The sequence below is a fragment of the Pleurodeles waltl genome, chromosome 6 (genome assembly GCF_031143425.1).
Source record: "Pleurodeles waltl isolate 20211129_DDA chromosome 6, aPleWal1.hap1.20221129, whole genome shotgun sequence".
Lineage (NCBI taxonomy): Eukaryota > Metazoa > Chordata > Amphibia > Caudata > Salamandridae > Pleurodeles > Pleurodeles waltl.
The window spans coordinates 975,977,944-975,998,058 of NC_090445.1; the positions used below are offsets into that span (position 1 = coordinate 975,977,944).

The window sequence follows — 20,115 nt, forward strand, 5'->3', positions numbered from 1 at the left end:
GTTCTCCTTTTGCACCTTCATCCGGGTTAGCAGGGGCTCCTGTTCTTTCTGGACTCTTCAGTGCATCTTGGACTGGGTCCCCTTCTTGCACAGGTCTTCAGGTCCAGGAACCCATCTTTGGTGTCTTGCAGTCTCTTCTGGTTTTTGCACTGTCTACTACCACGACTTCTAGTGTGTTTTAGGAAACTTGCTGTGTTTTACTCCTACTTTCTTGGGCTCTAGGGTGGGGTATTTTACTTACCTTGGTGTTTTCTTACTCTTCCAGCGCCCCTCTACACACTACACTTGCCTAGGTGGGAAACCAACTTTCACATTCCACTATTTTAGTATATGGTTTGTGTTCCCCCTAGGCTCATTGCAACCTATTGGGATTTTCACTATTTGCACTATTTTGTGCCTGTGTACTTACCTGTTTTTGGGTACTAGTGTATATATTGTATGATTTACTTACCTCCTAAGAGAGTATAGTCTGCAAAGTATTTTTGGCCGTGTATCCCTAAAATAATGTACCTTTATTGTTGGTGACACTGAGTTTTGTCTTTCATGTGGGTAAGTACTGTGTGACTACAGTGGTATTGCAAGAGCTTTGCATGTCTCCTCGCTCAGCCTTGGCTGCTCTGCCTACAGCTATCTCTTGACAGCCTGGCTTCTAGACACTGACTACATTTCACTATATATAGTATAAGGTGTAAGTACCTTAGGTATCTGCTACAAACCAGGCCAGCCTCCTACAACTACACTCCTATGGGGGGCTATCTGAGGTGGACACTTGAGGAATAGTTCCACCATCTTATTTTTGGTGGATCTAGGCCTTCTGGGATAGGATTATGCCCACTTCCCACATGAACTGGTCATGTAGGGGGTTTAGTCACCCCAAGGGTAAGTAACCCAGTGGCTACTGCTCTACACTCCCCTAAAACGCCCCTTAATTGAGTATTTAGTTGGCCCCCTAACACCAGAAGAACAGATTTGTCTGACACAAAGAAGAAGAGGACACAGAAAAGCCAGACGAGTGAGAAATATGGACGACTGGTAAACTTTTGGTGCAAAACCCTGCCTGCTACTGTACCGACAATTACAACACCATGACTCGTCCTGCAGCTGTAGGCACTCCAAATGCCTAGGAGGTTCTCCATCACTCCCCCAGGCGGTTAGCATCTTCCTCAAAGTGAAGGAGCCACTTCCCCGCTTCCTGCAGGCACCAACTGCAAGGTCCAGATCACTGCTGCGCTGACCACAGGGTCCACCGATGCAGCAGCCATCCTGGAGGAGGTCACCGTGTTCCAAAGGGCTGGACTTCTGGATCAGCTGGAGCCGAGCTGCACCAATACCTGCTGTACCGGATCCCTTGCGACAATCAAGGCTTGTTGAAGCCCATCCCGGACTCCACAGCGCATCCGAAGACTTACCTGCAAGGTGCGTCAGCATCGCAAAGGACATTCTTCTCAGTCGTCCAGCTGCCTTGTTTTGCCTGTCCCACCGCAGGTCTCCCAAAGAACAGTGTGCGCCTTGACACAGGAGCACCACCACTAAAGATCCACTGCACCCGAGTGCCCCAGCACCAGTCCATGACTTCCAATGGTGTCCCCCTGCTCCCAGGATGCCCACTGTCCAAGCCCTCTGTTGGCAGCTTGTGGATTTGTTCCCAAGTCCCCACTTGCACTTTGTTTCTAGGTGGCCCCCTCGTCACCAAGTGTGCAGTGCAAAGGAACCCGACTCGACTAGTACCACTGCACTCAGATGCCCCAGGGCAGGTAACACTTAAAATATAAGTGACACCCGAGAACTGGGTGCTAGGACCCCTATACAATAAAAGTACTTTCGAAACTTTATAGCGTAGAAGTGCATTTGAGTGAAAGTGTTACTTACTTGCCAATCTTCATACAAGTGCAGTAGTACTGATTCTCTTGAAAGTATTCTGGTGTTGAAACATAATATAAACAAAGTAACTATTTTTTAAGCAATTGGTCTTGTTCCTTCTTGAGTGTCTGTCTCATTTATTGTCTCTGTGTTAAACAAATGCATAGCACTTCCCTCTGATAAGCCTAACTGCTTGCCCACACTACCACAAAAGATTTTGAAATTGTCACTTTTAACCCTGACAAACCAGTAAATGTCACCTGTACTATCTGTACAGTGTACCCCTACATTTGGTACACTACATAGATAGCCAGGTTCCTACACACCCCTTCGCGGGACCTTTGCGACAACCTCCCAAACAATTTCAACAACAAAATTGAAAAGATCTATACTAACTTAGAATAACAACCAACCCCTGATAACATCATCAGCAAGCTGTACACTGACCGTTCGGTCAGGCACCTAACCACTCACCAAGGAAGACACCTCTTCTGTTATAAAAAAACAGGTGAACTTCAGGTTTTATGCTCTTCATTAATGACTTTTGAACTGTTAACATTGTCTTGATTGGTAATCTTTGATTTGGAATTCTCTGTGGGCTTTTGTGGGCCAAAAATGCTTTATTTTGCTTCAGACTAAAAGAGGGAGCATTCTTAATTCCATCCTGCCTTCAAATATGTGTTAAAAGTTTGAGAACTGTGTGCACTTGGACAGAAGGATGACTTGAGGACCTTTACTAAAGCCAAGTTTGAATTGAACAGCTTTATCAACACAGAGGTCAAATATGGACTGAAATATTTTAAAAAACATATATGGAAGGAGGAGAAATGTCTAGTATGCTTCTTGCAAGGAAACTTTAGATAGAGGAACACCTTGCTTGATAGCCTATCTAAGGAATGGAATAGGCCAGTGATAAATAAAGGTGTTAGTTTTGCATTTGATGATTTGATGAATTAAAAAGTACTATATGCAGAGGAAATCTTGACTGATGGTGTTCAAATGGACACTTATTTTGAAGAAGCTACCATTTCTGTTGTAGGTCAACTGGATAGGTCTATTCTTTCAGTACCTATGGCATAAAAGGGGCTTGAAAGGGTTATTTGTCGTAATAAAAACAGGGAAATGCCTGATCTGATAATATTGTAAATTCAGAGCAATTGTAGTTCCTTTTTTGTAATGGTTTATAATGAAATGTTTAGGAATAAATTTAAAATTTAACTTTGATTATATTAAATTACAAAAAAACCTGATAAGGATGTAGCCTTCAAAGCTAGTTCTGTGCTTTAAAATCATTTGCATCTTACCAAGACAGTTGGAAAATATTACATAACTACTCCATCACAATTAAATAATTTTTATAAAGGAGATGTATGCGCATATATACCTATTAGACATATGGATTAACATATTGAGTCATTTGTGCCAAAGGTAGACGTTAGTTTGAACTGCAAAAAAGACTAGCAAGGTGTGATGGTGTTTTTTTACATGGAGTACTATATGGTTTTAATTTCACAGATGCATATAAATCATGAATGAGTACATTATACAATGGGACAATAGTTTGAATCCTTACTAATGGGTTTATCTTAGAATCTTTTCCTTGGAGAGTGATATCTCACATGAATATTGCTGTTACTGTTTGACTAGGTACTGGAACTTTCCTTAATTATTTTAGAAATAATCCAGAAGTAGAAATATTGGTTGAACACTTAAAAAGGGGGGAGAGGAGAATATTCCCTGTCCAACCTTCCAAACTCTCAATCAATAACACTATAGGACAGGAAACAACCAGTGCATCATACACCCCAACAGGGGTAATCACCAGTAACACGGAGCCCGGCGGCGGAGAGCAAGCAGCACTGGTCCCTTGATGAATGTGTGACTACAGGGTGATGCTCCCACCCGGCGCTGATTGAATACAAGTGTCAATGAAAACTCGATGGCCGACAGTGTGTGTACAGACAGGGAGAACTGCTCCCTGACGTATGAATGGTATGAAACCCTGATCAAAGGACAGGTAGGGATAATCATAACGGGGCAGTACGAAGGTCCTGATGAAGGCCGAGTGACCCAAAGGGGCAGTGAGAAACGGCCAAAACATGTTGATACATATAACAGAAGCTGGGGTGAACGGGTCATGATTTCCTGAGATCACCACCGGGGGTATATATTTTTTTAATCTTGCCCAGGCGGCACTATAACAAAGACTTGAGAGTGACCGATCTGAGACAGTTTTATAAGTCTGTTGTTCATCCTTTGTCCCCGTGCTTAATGTTGTGTATTTGTTTTGTGCAATTTTATGTTCTCCTACCCTTTCTGCTCCACTCCGACTTGGGATTTTGTTGGAGTGTGTTAACAGTAGCCCGATGATGAAGCCACAATTTGTGGGTGAGTGCAGTTTTTTGATTACCCCTGTTGGGGTAGAAATATTGGTGCCTGTTTTTCAAGATAACAACATGTGCTTACGGGGCTAATTAATATGTTATCTACCTGCGGATTCCTTACCTTTGAACTTCCCCAGGCGTCAGACTGGATTCAGTAACGTTTGCGTGAGCAGTACCCATGGAGGCTGCAGTGCTTTATGGTTAATGATTCCTATTTTCATGCTTTAGGATACTAATTGAATTTGTCTAAAGTAGAAGCCTTTCCTAGTTGTACTACTTGAATATCAACCCCCAGAATATTGTGTACAAGAATATTAAGGACAGACTATTGAGGGACAAAATATTGAAATTAAGTGAATATAGGGAAGTACAGATTTACTATTCCTAACTTTATCGGAGGTGTGGAATTTAATAAAATATCTACTTGTCCATGGGACAGGTTCCTTCATAAATCTATTTGTCCTGTAAAAGAATCTTTGGTGCAATGTAGCGTGACAGCAAATTATGGCAGTAGTCTCATATGAGTGCTTTGAAAATAGCCCCTCTGATTATGCCAGGTCTAATACTATAGTAGGGCTTGAATACTAGCAGTTTCCTTAATGTGTCACCTTTCTGCAGCTCTACATACTGGGTCTAGAGCTAGTGGTAAGCAGTAGTTTCAGAGATGGAATGCCCTTTTGAGTCTGTGCAATCCTATTAACTTGCATGTTTTAAGGGTTTCCACAGCCCTTCTCTAATAATTTCCCATTTACTGAGAAAGGTTGGAATTTTACTCCTGACAGGGGTCAGAAGAAAAACATCTTCCAGGGTTGGAAAAAAAAATGGTAAAGAGAAAGTAAACTTGTAAACGCTTAACAGATTTTTGCATGAGCAAATCTACACCTGCACATACAGTTCACAAATAGTTTCCAGGAGTATGATTCCTGCTCTACTTCTGTAAATTTTTGTGAATTCATGAAATACGCAAATCTGCACTAATGCAAAGAAATATACCATGGGTGCACTTTTGTAACTTTCTTTAAGAATTGCCCCCCTAATTACACCTGGCAGTACCCAAGACCTTCTATTTTATTAAAATTCTATTTTATATTTTATTAAAATTCTATGTCTCTCTCTTTATCCATCTATCAGCTGACTTTACTGTGACTGATCCTACTTGCATAACCCACTGCTTCACAGCACCTGGATACTCTCATGGATGACAAGTTCTGGGCTCTACAAATCCATGTTAAATTACATTGATCACAATCTGCTCTTTCACAAGGAGCAAACTGGCCCACAAATTATTTTTGTTCAGTGCAGGGAACTAATGTGGCAATGTGTGTTTTTTTTTTTGTGGTTAAAAAATATCTTTACTTTTTGCTAATATTTGTTACAATGGTGAGGGCCCAGCAGCTCCCACAACAATCAAGTTTTGCAAAGGCCATGTCAAAACAAGCCGCGCATTGACAAAAGCAAAAAGATTGACCACCAATGTCGGATCTACTGGGTTTGCCAATGCTTGTTTACATTCATGTTTCCCATAATCTTGTTGAAACTGGTTACACTGATTTTCCATAATTAATATGTTTTGGAAATACTAGCATGCATCAACACAGTTTACTAAATTATGCTTCAAAGAAATAGTAATTACATTTTCACACAAGTTTTTTAAAAGTTTTTTTTTTTTTTCTAGTTGCATTGTTTTGTGAACATTTTATTTTGAAAGCAAAAAATCAACAATCTTGCGTTGAAGCTTCAGCAGATATTTACATTTAATGAGAGAGCATTATGCGTCGGCTTATATTTTTAAACTTTGCCAACGTGTGCACACATTTTTTATTGGAGCCATTATTATTAGTGTAGTCCGAGCTTATAACATTTATTTAGAACGCCGGCCCTAATAATAAAGGCTTTGTATTAATGAGCCATAAATACAAGTTCGAACAGCATTAACATATGGGCACAAGTATTACGTCAACTGCAGACAGTTCCTTTCACAGCTCTGTAATGTGATAGTGTAAATTGGCAGCCAAAGGGTTTGTGCTGCAGGGGGTTGGGCCTACCTGTCCCAAAGACAAAATTAACCTGCAAACCTGTTTTCCTTTACTCCAAAGAATATGTCCTGGCCATTGGGCCATGTGAATCACACAACACACACATTAGCCAGGCTATGTATACGAGGACTAAGGCTTAGAAAATCTAGACTTAGTAAGATGTCAATTTTGTTTTTATTTTTAATAATTTTTCCTCAATATTGTGTCCCATCGTTACAGGGGTGCACACCGGCTTTCCATTGGTATGCAACGAGGTGGAAATTAAGTTGTCATTCAAATAAATAAAATGCTTAGTGGCGCATTTCCTTCCTAACCATGTTCATAGAAGGTTTTATACTTCAGAAAACTCTCGAAGCAATTAAGAGCTTACTATGAGTAGGGACACAAGTCAGCATTTTACTTTATAGGATACAATTATTGTTATTGAAATTCATATTTTGGTGAGATTCTTGAATAAGGTTTGTTGAGTTTAGCACCAACTGATAATAAAAATAAAATATTATGAAGGTTCCTGTGGGGTTCTGAAAGCAAAACTACATTTCCTTGGGCTACTTTGAAAAGGGAATATTTTACCTAGCTGCTATAGCTGTAAATCCGCTGTTCTTTTACAAGTATCATATGAGATAGTGAGTGAGAATAACTCTAGTTGCTGGAGTAAATCAAATCAAATACCCACAAGCATTTTGATAATTATGCAGTTCTAAGAAGGTATAGCTTTTTTACTCCTAAATTGGACAGCATTGCTTTGATAACAGAAAACTTCATTCATGTGGACACTGTAATCTGGGGATCAAGACAATTAAACATAAATAATGTTTTTTTTTGTCTTCTTGGGTAGCAATTGAAAACTTAAATCTCAGTTAAATCTGTATACCTGGTTTCATGACTTTGATTGCATAAATTATAAATACTGAATCTGGAACTTTGAAAACAAGTAGTACCAACTTTTTGAAGAGTGTTTTAGAGGATGTCTGTATCTCGCAAGCCTGAATATTCATCTAGGACTCATATTTCTTCCTCTTAGTCGAAAGAGGAGGTATCTTTCACTCACTCAAGTCTTGAATAGTAATGAATAGATCATTTCTTTTATATCCTATTTTATTGCAGAAAATCTGAGAAGAAATGGCACGCCTTTTGAAGGATATGCTGAATTTAAATCTGTTTTCTTGAGTTCACATAGTATTGTGTCTTATTCAGCAAAAATATATTTTCAGGAAATACTGGATGGCTATGAAATTCTATAGCTTGGTTTCAGAGATGTGGATATGGATGAACATTGGGGTTGTAAAGTCTTAAGATTTACATTGTAGGACCTTTTTTAGGAATGTTCACAAGGGCAACAGTATTGTAAAAAGGTTATTGATTTTTTTTTTAAATTATCTCCATGTGTGGAAGTGTTGAAAGAGACACTAACTCAAGAAAGAAGAACACCATTAAGCAAAAGAGGAATCAGCACCATTCTAAAAGAGCAAAGGACTGAAATGAAGTGCAACAGAAGAAGGGAGTACAGTAGAATAAGAGCTAAATAGTACACAAAAACCCACACCCCAAAAGACATCAGTATGCATAGAACGTTCCAATAATAATATGTTCTGTGCATATGGTTGTGGATTAAAACTTCCAAAAGATTAATAAAGAGCAAGTTTGCTTACTTCTTAGAAAGTCCAAGAGGCAGTTTTTGTGAAAGACATTAAGAAGAGGCTTACGTTAAGGATTTAGAAGAACACTGTTGAATTTTTAGTTTCATCCTAAATTGTTTTCACTTGTTTTTTCCCTGTCTTTCCTATCTATTTAAGGGTTAATTTGCTCTGGTTCTCTCCAAAATACATTTTTTTCTTCTACCAGAATGTTAATGACATCTGTTCAGTGGTTAACATGTTGGTTAAGCAATATATGCAGGGGTCAAATCCCAAAACTTTCTTTCATTTTCTGTGAAAGTGTATGATAATTATCTTAAATGTTATTACATATTTAAAGGTATTTATAAAAATAGAAACAAAAAAGTCACAGACAAATTTCATTAATATTATGTTGCCAGTCATTGGCAAAGCGTGTTTCTACCACGGATGTGGTCTCACAGAGCCGTTTTTTACTCTGGTTGGTTGCATACTGGGGTTTGTAAGCTGAAGGGTTCATGAATGTTTGTTTTGGAAGTGTGAATGGCACGGTGATAAAGTCAGGTGGCTACAAATGTCTTATAAAGTGTGAGAGATCTATCTACGATAAGAAAAATGACCATTTTTTTTGTCATTTGGTTGAGTTCGTATTGGAGTATCCTCAATTGCATTTTTAGTGTCACATGAATTGATTCTGTGTCAGTATTGTAATGTGATATTTTGATACTGAAATTACATGTTTTAAAAGATTCAAGTGACTTGTAATACGTTTCTTTTTACAGTGACATGTTTTGTTCTTCAAGAATCATAGGGCTGGAATAATCAATCACATTCGTTTACTATTTTGTTTTCTTTCAGGTTAGCTCGTGGGTGACTTGGTTGATCTTGGCTGCTGGCTCCATGGAAGAAAAACGTGAAGTCTTTTCACACTTGGTACATATTGCAAAATGCTGTTGGAGCAAGGGGAATTACAATGCTGTGATGGAATTTCTGGCTGGACTCCGGTATTTCTTAAATTTTAAACTGTACATAGAGGACAGGATTGTGTTGTAGTATGCTTAAAGAGAGTTTTAAACCCATCTAAAACTAAGCACTGATTTCACAAATTTCAAAGTGAAAGACCTTTGTGAAAATGTGTTTATTAATTGTACTTTAAGGAATTAAAATATTTATATTCAAATAGTAAACTTTGTAAAATATAGCAATTGTAACTCATTATCAAATATTTAATTGTTCTTTTAAGTACTGTTTCAAAATATTTTTCCAGACTTAACTATGTATTTGGACAAAAAAATATTCCTGTCTTTGGTCACAATTTTGTTCTATCTAACATTTGATTCTTGGCTTAATCAGTGTAACCTCATTACACACTTACAGTTCTTTAAGGGTTTTCTACATGTGCCAGTCCAAACCTAACCCCATTTTGGAAAGGTGAACATGTATTCGAGTGTAACCACATTTCACTGTAGAACTCTCGAATGTTTTTTCTCATTTGAAAGTGCATCCTCTCTACAGTTTGGGGATGCAGAGATATCGCAATGCCATCTGACCTAAACCCCATCAGGCTGAAGCATTGGTTCATGGATTTGGCTTCTGTGCTCAATGTTTTGACGTTTCTGTATAAGCTAGCTGCGTGTAAATAGCTATTACCAATAAGCAATTAAGGCATTTGCCTCAGTGGCTCGAATTTCAAGAATAATAGCCAGTCAATTATTGTTTGTTCACTGGCCCATTATGTGTTTTCCCTAACTCGTTCTATGTTGTTTATATGTCCTGAAGACACATATCATATGTGTTTGCTTACTCCTTCACTCCTGTGCCATTAAACTGTCATTTAACCAACAGTCTTTGATTAAATTTATAACCATGTACTCAATCAAGGCAGAGATTTGTAGCATCTCTTTAAGGTAATCATTCTCCTGCTGTGTGTTTTAGCAGTATATTAGTCATATGCCATTCCTGTTGGGACACAGAATCTGAATTAGTGGGGTCTTAAATAATATAGGGTACACGGTTTGGAGGCACAGCTGTTTCCAGCAACAGGATACAATTGCCTTTCGCTCCATGTCCTCCTAGCACTCACTTATCCTTCCCTTCTCATATCCCCTATTAAAGATGGCTGCCGTTCTGATGTAACTCACACTTTTCCACCCTCTAGAAAAGGGAACCTTAGCATGCAACGAAAATTAGTTAGCTTAAACAATTCTATGGAACAGTCATTCTATATAAACGTACACATTTCATCTGTGGGAGTTGAATGGATGAAAGAACTTATGAAGCGCATGTTTACTATTTAGTGGTATCTTGGCACTACATCACACCCAAAAGTCACTTCAATACGAAAAAAGATAACTTTTAATACATATAAAACATGTCTGAAACTTGGTAAGTGACACAGACTACAGTTTCCAAGTTCCTCTCAGCATCCAAGGGCAAGAAGACCTTATAGCACAGCATCTAAATATATATTTTCAGCTTTACTATTCGTACTAGGACCTGGAGAGCCAAGGCTCCAGTATGTACCTTTGTTCTGAGCGGAGCGGACATGGGGTTCCTCCAAACTGCTGCATCACGTAAAAGGAGTCGATTCTCAAACCTGTCTGTGTTTTGAAACTAACCCTTTAGCAATGCATTATACATTTTTTCTTCCTGTAATTAAAAATGTAAAGAGTGGGGGGGTCTGTTTTAATTTTTTTGTCGGAGAAACCGTTATTTGCCAGTTACGTGTTGAATATTTTCTGTCCATAGTCAGGAACGTTGCTATTATAGTACATGACAGTTTTCAATACAAAGTATCTATACGTGGTTGAAAATCACTTTATTTTTGTTTTCACTGTAAACAATAAGTATTTTCCTGGCAAGTAACTAATTAAATACAGAACGTATATTTTAAATGTATAATACGAGGTCTATCGTCCATTATGTTCAATGTCTGCATATTTACTTTACTTTTAAATAGGTCAAGGAAGGTATTAAAAATGTGGCAATTCATGGACCAAACCGATATCGAAACCATGCGGAGTCTTAAAGATGCTATGGCACATCACGAGTCCTCATCAGAATACAGAAAACTTGTAAACAGAGCACTGAATATACCAGGCTGCAAAGTGATTCCTTTCTGTGGTGTGTTTTTAAAGGAGCTCTGTGAAGTTCTTGATGGAGCAGCCGCCCTTATGAAACTTTGCCCAGTGTACAATTCTCAAAATGAAGCTTTTGAGGTAAATTCGTAATAAGCTTATTAGGTTGTAAAATTCTTGTTAAATGATCATTCCTATCTCCCTAAAACGTTGTAGACATGTTCTGCTGTTTTAAATAATCTTCATGATCCCAGAAAACATCAAATGGCCATAATAGTAGCTAATCATCTCTTTGCCACTCTCTGGTTCCTTCTTAATATTATGCGAGCCAGATACAAACATCTACCTTTTCTGTACTTCTCCGTCAGTTTTTCTTTGACTTTTTACATGCTGTTATGTCTTGTCCTTCTGATGACATTGTTCAATGTATCTCTTGCAAATCGATATATTTTTTAAAAATATATATTGTATTGTTTTACCTAAAAACCAGTAAACATAAGAAAGTACAGCATACACATGTATCTATCACTGATATGTGGCATCACAATCTCAAATGGACTAATCATTTGGTTCACCAAGGTATCCAAGAGACATATAGCTCCAGCACTACGGTTAAATCAGTCTTAATACACTTTCATACTATTTCGTATGCTAAGGCCAATTATGTTTTTTTCCACCGTAGTGTGTGATAACCAACAGATTCCATGCCCAGAGCCTTTTTTCCATACCTTTTACTCCAGCATTTTCATATGATTTTCTTGTATCATACATTTTGGTTAAATTCATATATTAGAATAACTTTTGTTAATGATTAATTTAGTGTGATAATATATTTGTAATCTTACAATTCAGTGGCTCCTAATTTATTCATTAGTCTGATTTCCTTTTTATGTGTTTATTCTTTGTGCCTTATTTCAGTATTTCTTATAGAGAAAATGACTGGGGAAGATGTATTTAGTTTGATGAAGAGAAAGCCACTCCTGACTGTAATTACTTCTAATTAGGTTTCCAAATGGTTTTAAACTGTTTATTCTTTTTTTTGTCTTAAACCTTGGTTCATGGACCATTCACCCCTCAGTCTACCTGGGGCCGTCTTACACATATGGCACATTTTCCTTGTTTGCGCAGGGTGCCACATTTAAAAGGTGCACCCTGCGCAAACAAGGAGAATGTGCCGTATTAGCATGAATGCGCTATCCCCAGGGCAGATGTGGTCTCGCACTGCCCTGCAGCAAATTCATGTGGAATACTGAACTGTTTTGTGTTTCACTGTGCAGGCGGCAACCCACCTGCACTTTAAAGAGGCAAGAGATATCTCCTTGCAGGTGGGTGCAGTGAGAGACTGCATCCGCCTGCAAAGGGATGTCTGGGTAGTCCATAAGACCCACTTGACTCCCTCCAGAGGGCTGCCATCAAGGGGCACACTGACAGTGCGCCACCTTTTTGTGGCGCACTATTTTTGCACCTCCTAATGGCTTCTTTGCGCCCGCATCTATAATACGGCGAAGGTGCAGTGCCACGGCCTCTATGCAAATGATGATAGCGCTGGCGGTATATGTGCGCCAGTGCTATTTATATTACAGAAGGGACCGCACAAGTGTTTGCAGCGCCTTTTGTAATACCATTTGTCCCAGGGCTGTGCAAAGTGTGTGCACTTTGTATGAAAGAGCCCCTAGAGTATTTTATAGCTACAGTTTTGTATTATAAATACACAGTCCCATATACTGTCAGTACATGTAATAATCCAAAATAATGAAGTGATGTGCATATACTCGCTTACCTGTGAAAACATGAAACTAAAAATGCAAGGAGGTAAGTCAACAGAAATCATCACGTATTTACTGTAAGCTTATGTCATTGAAGCATTTTTAAGAAAAGTTAAAGAGCCCACACATTTTCAGCTGACAGTAAGAGTACAAACCCTATTTTTTATTTTACCAGTGTACTTTGTAAGGCAAACCCTTATCGTGTGCAGAAAGGTTTGTTGAGAATGAAGTCTACAAAATCTAGTTAAATGTACTAGTTTCTAAGGGGTATGTTACATACATGTATTGTGTTTTTAGAAGAGAAACCCAAATGCATAGAGCAACGCATGTTAGTGTATTGTGCTTTTGCCAGGACCATGCAGGCCTGAAATTATTACCAGTGATGGTATTAGCACATTCTAAAAACACCACAAAGAAGAAAACTGTGTAAACCGTTGTTAAGCATATAAATGTTACCGTAGGCAAAAAGAACCCCAACTATGTAAATATGTGTCCAAATGTGAGTAAAAATGTAAAACATTGCAAATAAGGTCAACTCACGGTATCACAAAGGTGCTTTGTGCATGAGAAAGTGCTGATTTGTTGTATTCCATCTATTAGCGGTTACTGATCCACCTGAAGACTGAAGTAATTGTGCCACACACCTATGTTGATATGTGAGTTCACCCTCCTTAATTAACTCCCTTTAAGGGGATTCAGAGATCTGTATCTATCTAAACATTAAGTGAATAAGCGTATTTAGCCTAGTGTGCAAAAGATTTAAACATGCCCTGGTCGTCTTCAAAATTAAGTAGACATTAACACCTTAATTCTAAAATAGAACCATAAAGTTAGAGAGCAGCAGTACAATTATCTGGAAAGCATTTTTCACTATACATGTGCATGCTTAAATGCGAAGCAACCTGCAGAGTGGATCCCGGGTTGTAACTTCATTCTTGTGTAATACACTTAAAACAGTGACTAAGGGAAATACTTTTTTTTTTTTTTTTAATATCTTTTATTGTTTTTTTAACCATAAACAGTATATTCCCCAATTTTAGCAATGAACTCCCCCCCTCCCCCCATATTTCACTTATATCAACATATTGTGTTCTGGTGCTGACAGTTCTTGATGGGCTGTTCCTTGCAGTGTACGCCTCCAAAAGTTTTATATGGTCGGTGTGGGAGCTGTTTCTGATTCAGCGACTGAGGCCAACTTGCCATTTTCTGGGGTTGGGTCGTTCATGGTTTTCAGGCACTCCAGTAATGCATCCCATTGTGTTGCGCTATCTCTTGGTCTTCATCCCTAGAGTGCTTCTCTTAGTAGTACTATTCCCTCAGTTTCTGCCCATTTTTCTGTTGTTTCCTGCCAGTTTTTAATCTGCGGGCCCGCTGGATCTTTCCAGTGTGAGGCGATTTCTCTTTTGGCCAGGACCAGAGCTAGATCAACAAACGTATTTGTTATTTTGTGAGCTGCAGGGCGCGGAAAGTCTCCCAGTAATGCCACCATCGGGGACATGGAAATCGTCCTGTCAGTGCAGGCGGAGATTCTCCGAAAGATCTCTGACCAGTATGTACTGAGTTGCGGGCAACTCCACAATATGTGCACTAGACCTGCTGCTATTTCGGCACATCTAGGGCATCTTGCTTCATTTGTGTTACATATTTTAGTTATCATTTGCGGGATTAAATAGGCCCTATGGTAAATATATAGATTAATTAGTTTGAATCTGGCGTTTCTTGATACCGAGTATATATGAGAAGTGATCTTTGCCCACTGTGCATCCTCAATGGGTGTGTTTAATTCAGTTTGCCACTTATTTCTAAGTTTGCTTAGGGGTGTGCATGGGCTGCTTTGTAGGGATTTGTATATTTCTGAAATCACTCCTTTCTTCTCCCCAATTGTGCAAAGGATGTTACAGCCGCTGTGTATTGGGGGGTTCGAGGGCTGCTGTCCCTCAGGTTTTATGTGCAGTTTTGGTGATGGCGCTATATGTGAGGAACAGCCCAGTTGGGAGGTTGAACTGGGCTTGAAGCTCCGAATAAGTGCGGAGTCTCCCATTGTCATATATCTCGTCTAGCTTTGTGATGTTATGTTCCCCTAGCTTATTAAGGCCTTTAAGCATTTGGTCCCCCATATTAACTGCCAGGCAGTCCAAGGGCGCATCTGGGGTGTAGGGAGCCTTTGTATTTTAGGAATTGTTCCAAGCAGTGTCTAATTGATTCCCACTCTATGGGTAGTTGCGGTTTTTGCTTCCTGGGGTTTATTACTATCCCTAATACTTTTTTGGGTGAGCAGTTCAGAGGGATCCGTAGCTCCTTTGCCCCTGGAGGTTCGCTGATAAGTTTTGCTAGCCATTGTAGTTGTCCTGCCCAGTAATAAACTTCTAGGTTTGGGGCCGCCAGTCCACCCTCGGCAGTGGTTCTCTGCAGTAAATTTAGTGCAATTCTATGTCTACCCGATCCCCATATAAAGCTTGCGAACAGAGATGCCATACTTCTAAATGCTACTTTAGGTATTATCAGTGGGATAGTAGCGAAGTAGTATAGCATTCTGGGCAGCACTATCATTTTGAGTAGGGCGGTCCTGCCGGTTACCGCCAGTGGCAGTGTCTCCCAGAATCGCAGGCTAGACCTAACACCACTAAGCACTCTATGAATATTACCTTCTAGGAGGTCCTCCTTGTTGTGGTATATGTTTACCCCTAGGTATTTGAATGTAGTAGGCGACCAAGGCAAGCCTAATGCTTCATTCGGTTCGGTTGTACTTCTATGTGCGGGGAATATGGTGGACTTCCTCTAATTAATACGGAGTCTGAAAGCCCCTCCATAGTTCTCCAGCATGGTTATTACTCCTGGTAGGTCTTTTTCCAAACTTCAAAGGAAGAGCACCATGTCGTCAGCATAAAGGGCGATGTGGTGTGTCCAGTTATTAATAGATATGCCTTTGTAGTGTCGTCCAGTTCTGGCCATTTGTGCAAGGGGCTCTACTGCCACTGCGAAAAGGAGAGGGCATAGTGGGCAGCCCTGTCTAGTTCCCCTGCCTATCGAGAAGGAATTAGATATAGTACTACCTGTTTTCACTCTAGCAGTTGGATTTGAGTACAATAGCTTAGTCCAACGTGTAAATCCCTCTCCCATACCCAATTTCAGCATGACCTGTTCCAGGTAGTCCCATCGCAGGCAGTCGAATGCCTTCTCTATGTCTATCGAGATGACCGCTGACCGCAACATTTCCGGGGGTATGGAGTGGAGAACCGACTCTAGACGCCTAATATTTTGTGCAGTGCTGCGTTGTGGGATGAAATCGGACTGATCCTGGTGGATTAATGATGGCATATGTGGTAAAAGTCTGTTCACCAATATCCGGCTCAATATTTTATAGTCTATATTAAGCATGGACAATGGGCGATAGGAGCGGACATCGGATGGAGGCCTGTCAGGTTTTAATAAAGGGATCATGATGGCTTCATTAGTAGATTGAGGCAGGTCATTACTGTTCCATGCTTCCGTGTATACTGCGCAGAGGTGTGGGGCTATCAGGTCCTGGTATAGAAGGTAGAACTCGAGTGGGAGCCCGTCGGATCCAGGGACTTTGCCGTTGGCCATGCCTTGTATCGCCGTTTTGATTTCTGCAGTTGTAATTGGGGCTGTTAAGACTGCGTTCTCGTCCTCTCCAAGTTTGGGGAGGGCGAGATCTTCCAAATCTTGTAGTTGGAGATTAGTTAGCGTCTCGGAGGGGGTGCATTTAATGCTGAATAGTAGTTAACAAAACTTGTATTCATTTCTTTTTGACTGTAAGCATTGGTGCCTGGGGTGTCTTCGATTTCCACTATAATAGTTTGTTGTTTGGGTGGGTTAGCCAGCCATGCAAGTAAGGCCCCTGCTTTATCCCCCTCTGAATGTTGTTTGACTAGATATTGTTTATAGTTATGTTGCGATAATCTAATATTCACCTCCGCAATTTTATTTTTGGTGTCTTTCATCAGGGGCGCCAGCTCAGGTTGTGTGGGGCGTCTACACTCAAGGTCCCTGAGGGAGTCCTCCAATCTACGCAGCTCATTTTCCATTGATTTCCGGACCCCTATGTTCTCGCTAATACAGGTGCCCCTCACAACCGTCTTGAATGCTTCCCATTCAGTGGATCTGGAGGATGCTGTCTGCGTGTTTTGTTTAAAGAACTCTACTATGGTTGTATATAAGAGGTGTTTGAGTGCCTTATCTTCGAGCATTTCTGCTCTCAGGTGCCATGTTGGTATCGTCGCTCTTACTCTTCCCCATGACGACGACATCAATAGGGGGTTATGATCAGAGATTGTACGGCTCAGATATTCGATAGAAACTACTTCATTTTGAATTTCAGGGGAAGCTAAAAAAGTGTCCAGCCTGACATGCAGATCATGTACCGCAGAGTAGTATGAATATTCCCGAGTTTTTGGATTGAGCTGTCTCCAGCTAACTCTTAATTGCCAGTGTTTCTGCCAGTCTGCGAATGATTTGGCGGTTTTTAGTGTTGGGGAGTGTGTGAGGGGAGGGTGCGATCTGTCCAAGTCAATATTGGCTATGCAGTTAAAATCTCCTCCAGTCAAGTTAGGGCCCGTCAAGTGAGAGCCTATTTCCAGAGACAATTTATCAAGGAATTTCCCCTGTTCCTGATTGGGTGCGTATATCCCGCTTAGTGTTATTTCTCTTCCCTCTAGCCTCCCGGATACTACTACGAATCTGCCATCTTTGTCTATAGTCTTGTGTAGGACCTGAAAGGGCACCCCTGGGCGAATCCAGATCAGAACCCCCCTTGCAAACGCTGAATAACTAGTGGCAATTATTTGGCCTCTCCATCTTTTCTTAAGGGCGTTAACTTCCTGTTCCACCAAGTGAGTCTCTTGTAAAAAAGCTATGTGGATTCCCCTGCGTTTTAAATAATTGTACACTTTATATCGTTTGGATATGTTGTTAAGGCCTCTTACGTTCCAGGTTATTATTTTATACGTTGTAGTCCCTATTTTGGTTACTTAGCTTGTGGTGGGGCGCGTTTTATTGCTTGAACTGTCAGCTACATTAGTGATAAGTGCATAACTAACTCCCTGTTGTAACTTGAAAGATTCAATTCCCAACTCCCACTTCCCAGGACCAGTGATCGGAACTTTCCCCGTCCAAACCATTTGAACTTGTCTTAAAGTCCTATAGGTGGGTGGCGTGCTAGTGACCGAGAGCCTACACTCCCGGTCGGTTCTGGGGCCCAGTATGGTTAAAGTAAGCTGCCCATTTAGTTATTACACAAGCCGAACATAGTGTGGATCCACCAGGCCATCTACTTCTAGTTAGCTAGGTCATGCTGGTTGGTTCGCCATATCTTTCTTTTAATGCCAGTTCTGACGGTGGAGGATCAGATAATTTCTTCTGAGGTTCTCGGAGTCACTTTTGGTAGGCTGATGAGGGTGTCGCGCGATGAGATCGATGACCCTCCACAGCTCGAGTCGCGATCTGAGGTGTGACCAGAGTTTTGTGATGGGAGGAAGAGGTCTCCGCTCAGTGCCGCAGCTGCATCTAATGCCTCACGCATTTCTTGAAGTGCTTGGTGTTTCGGGGGAGCAATCTCTTTGTTTCATTTGGAGGGTCTACCGCGTTTCCTGGAAGTTGTATTATTCGTCTCTCCTTGGGGGCCCGGAGTTATGATGTTCTTGGCTTCCAGCCATTCCTCAACTACTTGTGGGGAGGTAAAAAAATGTGACTTCCCTTCATATTCCACTCTAAGTTTGGCCGGGAAAAGCATGGTATATTTGATTCCATTTTCGCAGAGGGTACGTTTGGGGTTATTGAAAGAAGCCCTCTGTGCCTGTGTGCTTTTGGTGAAGTCCGGAAAGAGCATAACCCGCTGGTTATCTAATTTGATTTCGCCTTTCAAGCGTGATTGTGCCAGAATGTAATCTCTGTCCTTAAAATGCAGGAGTTTTGCCACTATTGGGTGAGCTCTTGCTCCAGGGGGAGGAGGTCTGCCGGGTACTCTATGAGCTCTTTCTATGGCAAAAAACAAGGATAAACCTTCAGGAGGAATTGTGACTTTGATCCAGTTTTCTAAGAAGGATTCCATGTTTGCTGCCGCCGTTTCCGCTCCTTCTGGAATGCCAATTAATCTTAAGTTACTCCTGCGGGCGCTGTTTTCAGCGTCTTCCGCTCATGTTTCTAGGGCCTTTATACGAGAGGTAATGTCCAGGATTTCTTTGGTGGCTGATTTCTGAGTCGAGGAAACAAGCTCAAGCACCTTTTCATTTGTTCCCATTCTCTCTGTGAGTCTGCGGTGGTCGTCACGTAGCAGGGAGAGGTCGACCGATAGGTTGTCTATTTTCTGTGCTTTTCTAGATTCTCTGATGGCCAGAAGCACCGTGTCAGGGGTTGTTTCCTGTTGGGTCGTGCTGTCCTGAGAGTTTGTTTTATGGGACTGATCTGAGATCTGGGTGCCGGAAGGGTTCTCCGGGCCTTGCCCCTCTCGTCTTTTGGGCTTGCCCATCCTCAAGGGCAGGTGCTTGTTCACTAGTGTAGGTGGTCTCGGTCAGTAGTGGCCTGGGCTTAGTACACCAACTATGCTGCCAGTCTTTCTAGCTACTTCTGAGACTCTTTGTTAAATAACAGCGGTGGGATAACTAGTTCTTTATAGTTTCATTCGGCACTTAACTCCTCCAGCACTTGCCACGTCCAAGCGTAGTGTTCAGCGCCTCTAGGCGTTGTGGGATTGAATGTAGAGTGCTCCCCGTTACTCGTTCCCTCAGTCGTGCGGGCCCGTGTATGTCAACTGGGTTCCCCCCAATTTCGTGACTGTATCCTGTGTGTCTGTAGGCGTGCAGGGTGCTTAATATGGGACCAGACTTGTGTTACTCCTGCTGTCCACACCTGGGTTTGGGTGTGCAGGCCTTGCTTCACGCGCTCTCTCTGTTGTGGCTCCCCCCCTTCTTCCGTGTTTTCGCCTCCGTATCTTCGACGATGTGAGAGTAGGGGGCTCCCTTAGTATCGTCAGGCCGCCTGGCGGGATCCCCTCATGCCTGCCGCCCACACCTCCAGGGTAATTGGTTTGTAGTTTCCCTTTCTAGAGTTCTTTTGGGTTACGGCTCAGGGGGCTCTCCTCGTACTAGTGCTGGGATCGGGTGTGCAAGCCTTGCTTCTCGCGCTCTCTCTGTTGTAGCTCCCCCCTTCTTCCGTGTCCTCGCTTCCGTTCCTTGCACGATGTGGGAATAGGGGGCTCCCTTAGTGTTGTCAGGCCGCCTGGCGGGATCCGTTCACGCCTGCCGCCCACACCGCCAGGGTAATTGGTTTGTAGTTTCCCCTTCTAGAGTTTTTTTGGATTGCAGCTCAGGGGGCCCTCATCGTAATGGTGTTGGGGTCGGGTGCGCAAGCTATGCTTC

The 20,115-nt window shown here is 41.3% G+C and overlaps 1 protein-coding gene across 4 annotated transcripts in view; it reads left to right on the top strand.

Moving 5' to 3' along the window:
- Positions 1-20,115, top strand: part of PLCE1 (phospholipase C epsilon 1) — an 848,028-nt gene that overhangs the window by 428,783 nt on the left and 399,130 nt on the right. For all 4 annotated transcript variants that reach the window (XM_069239847.1, XM_069239849.1, XM_069239848.1 and 1 more), the window contains 2 exons: positions 8,755-8,900; positions 10,856-11,114. In XM_069239847.1, coding sequence (XP_069095948.1) covers positions 8,755-8,900; positions 10,856-11,114 — 405 coding nt within the window. The remainder of the gene's footprint in view (positions 1-8,754; positions 8,901-10,855; positions 11,115-20,115) is intronic.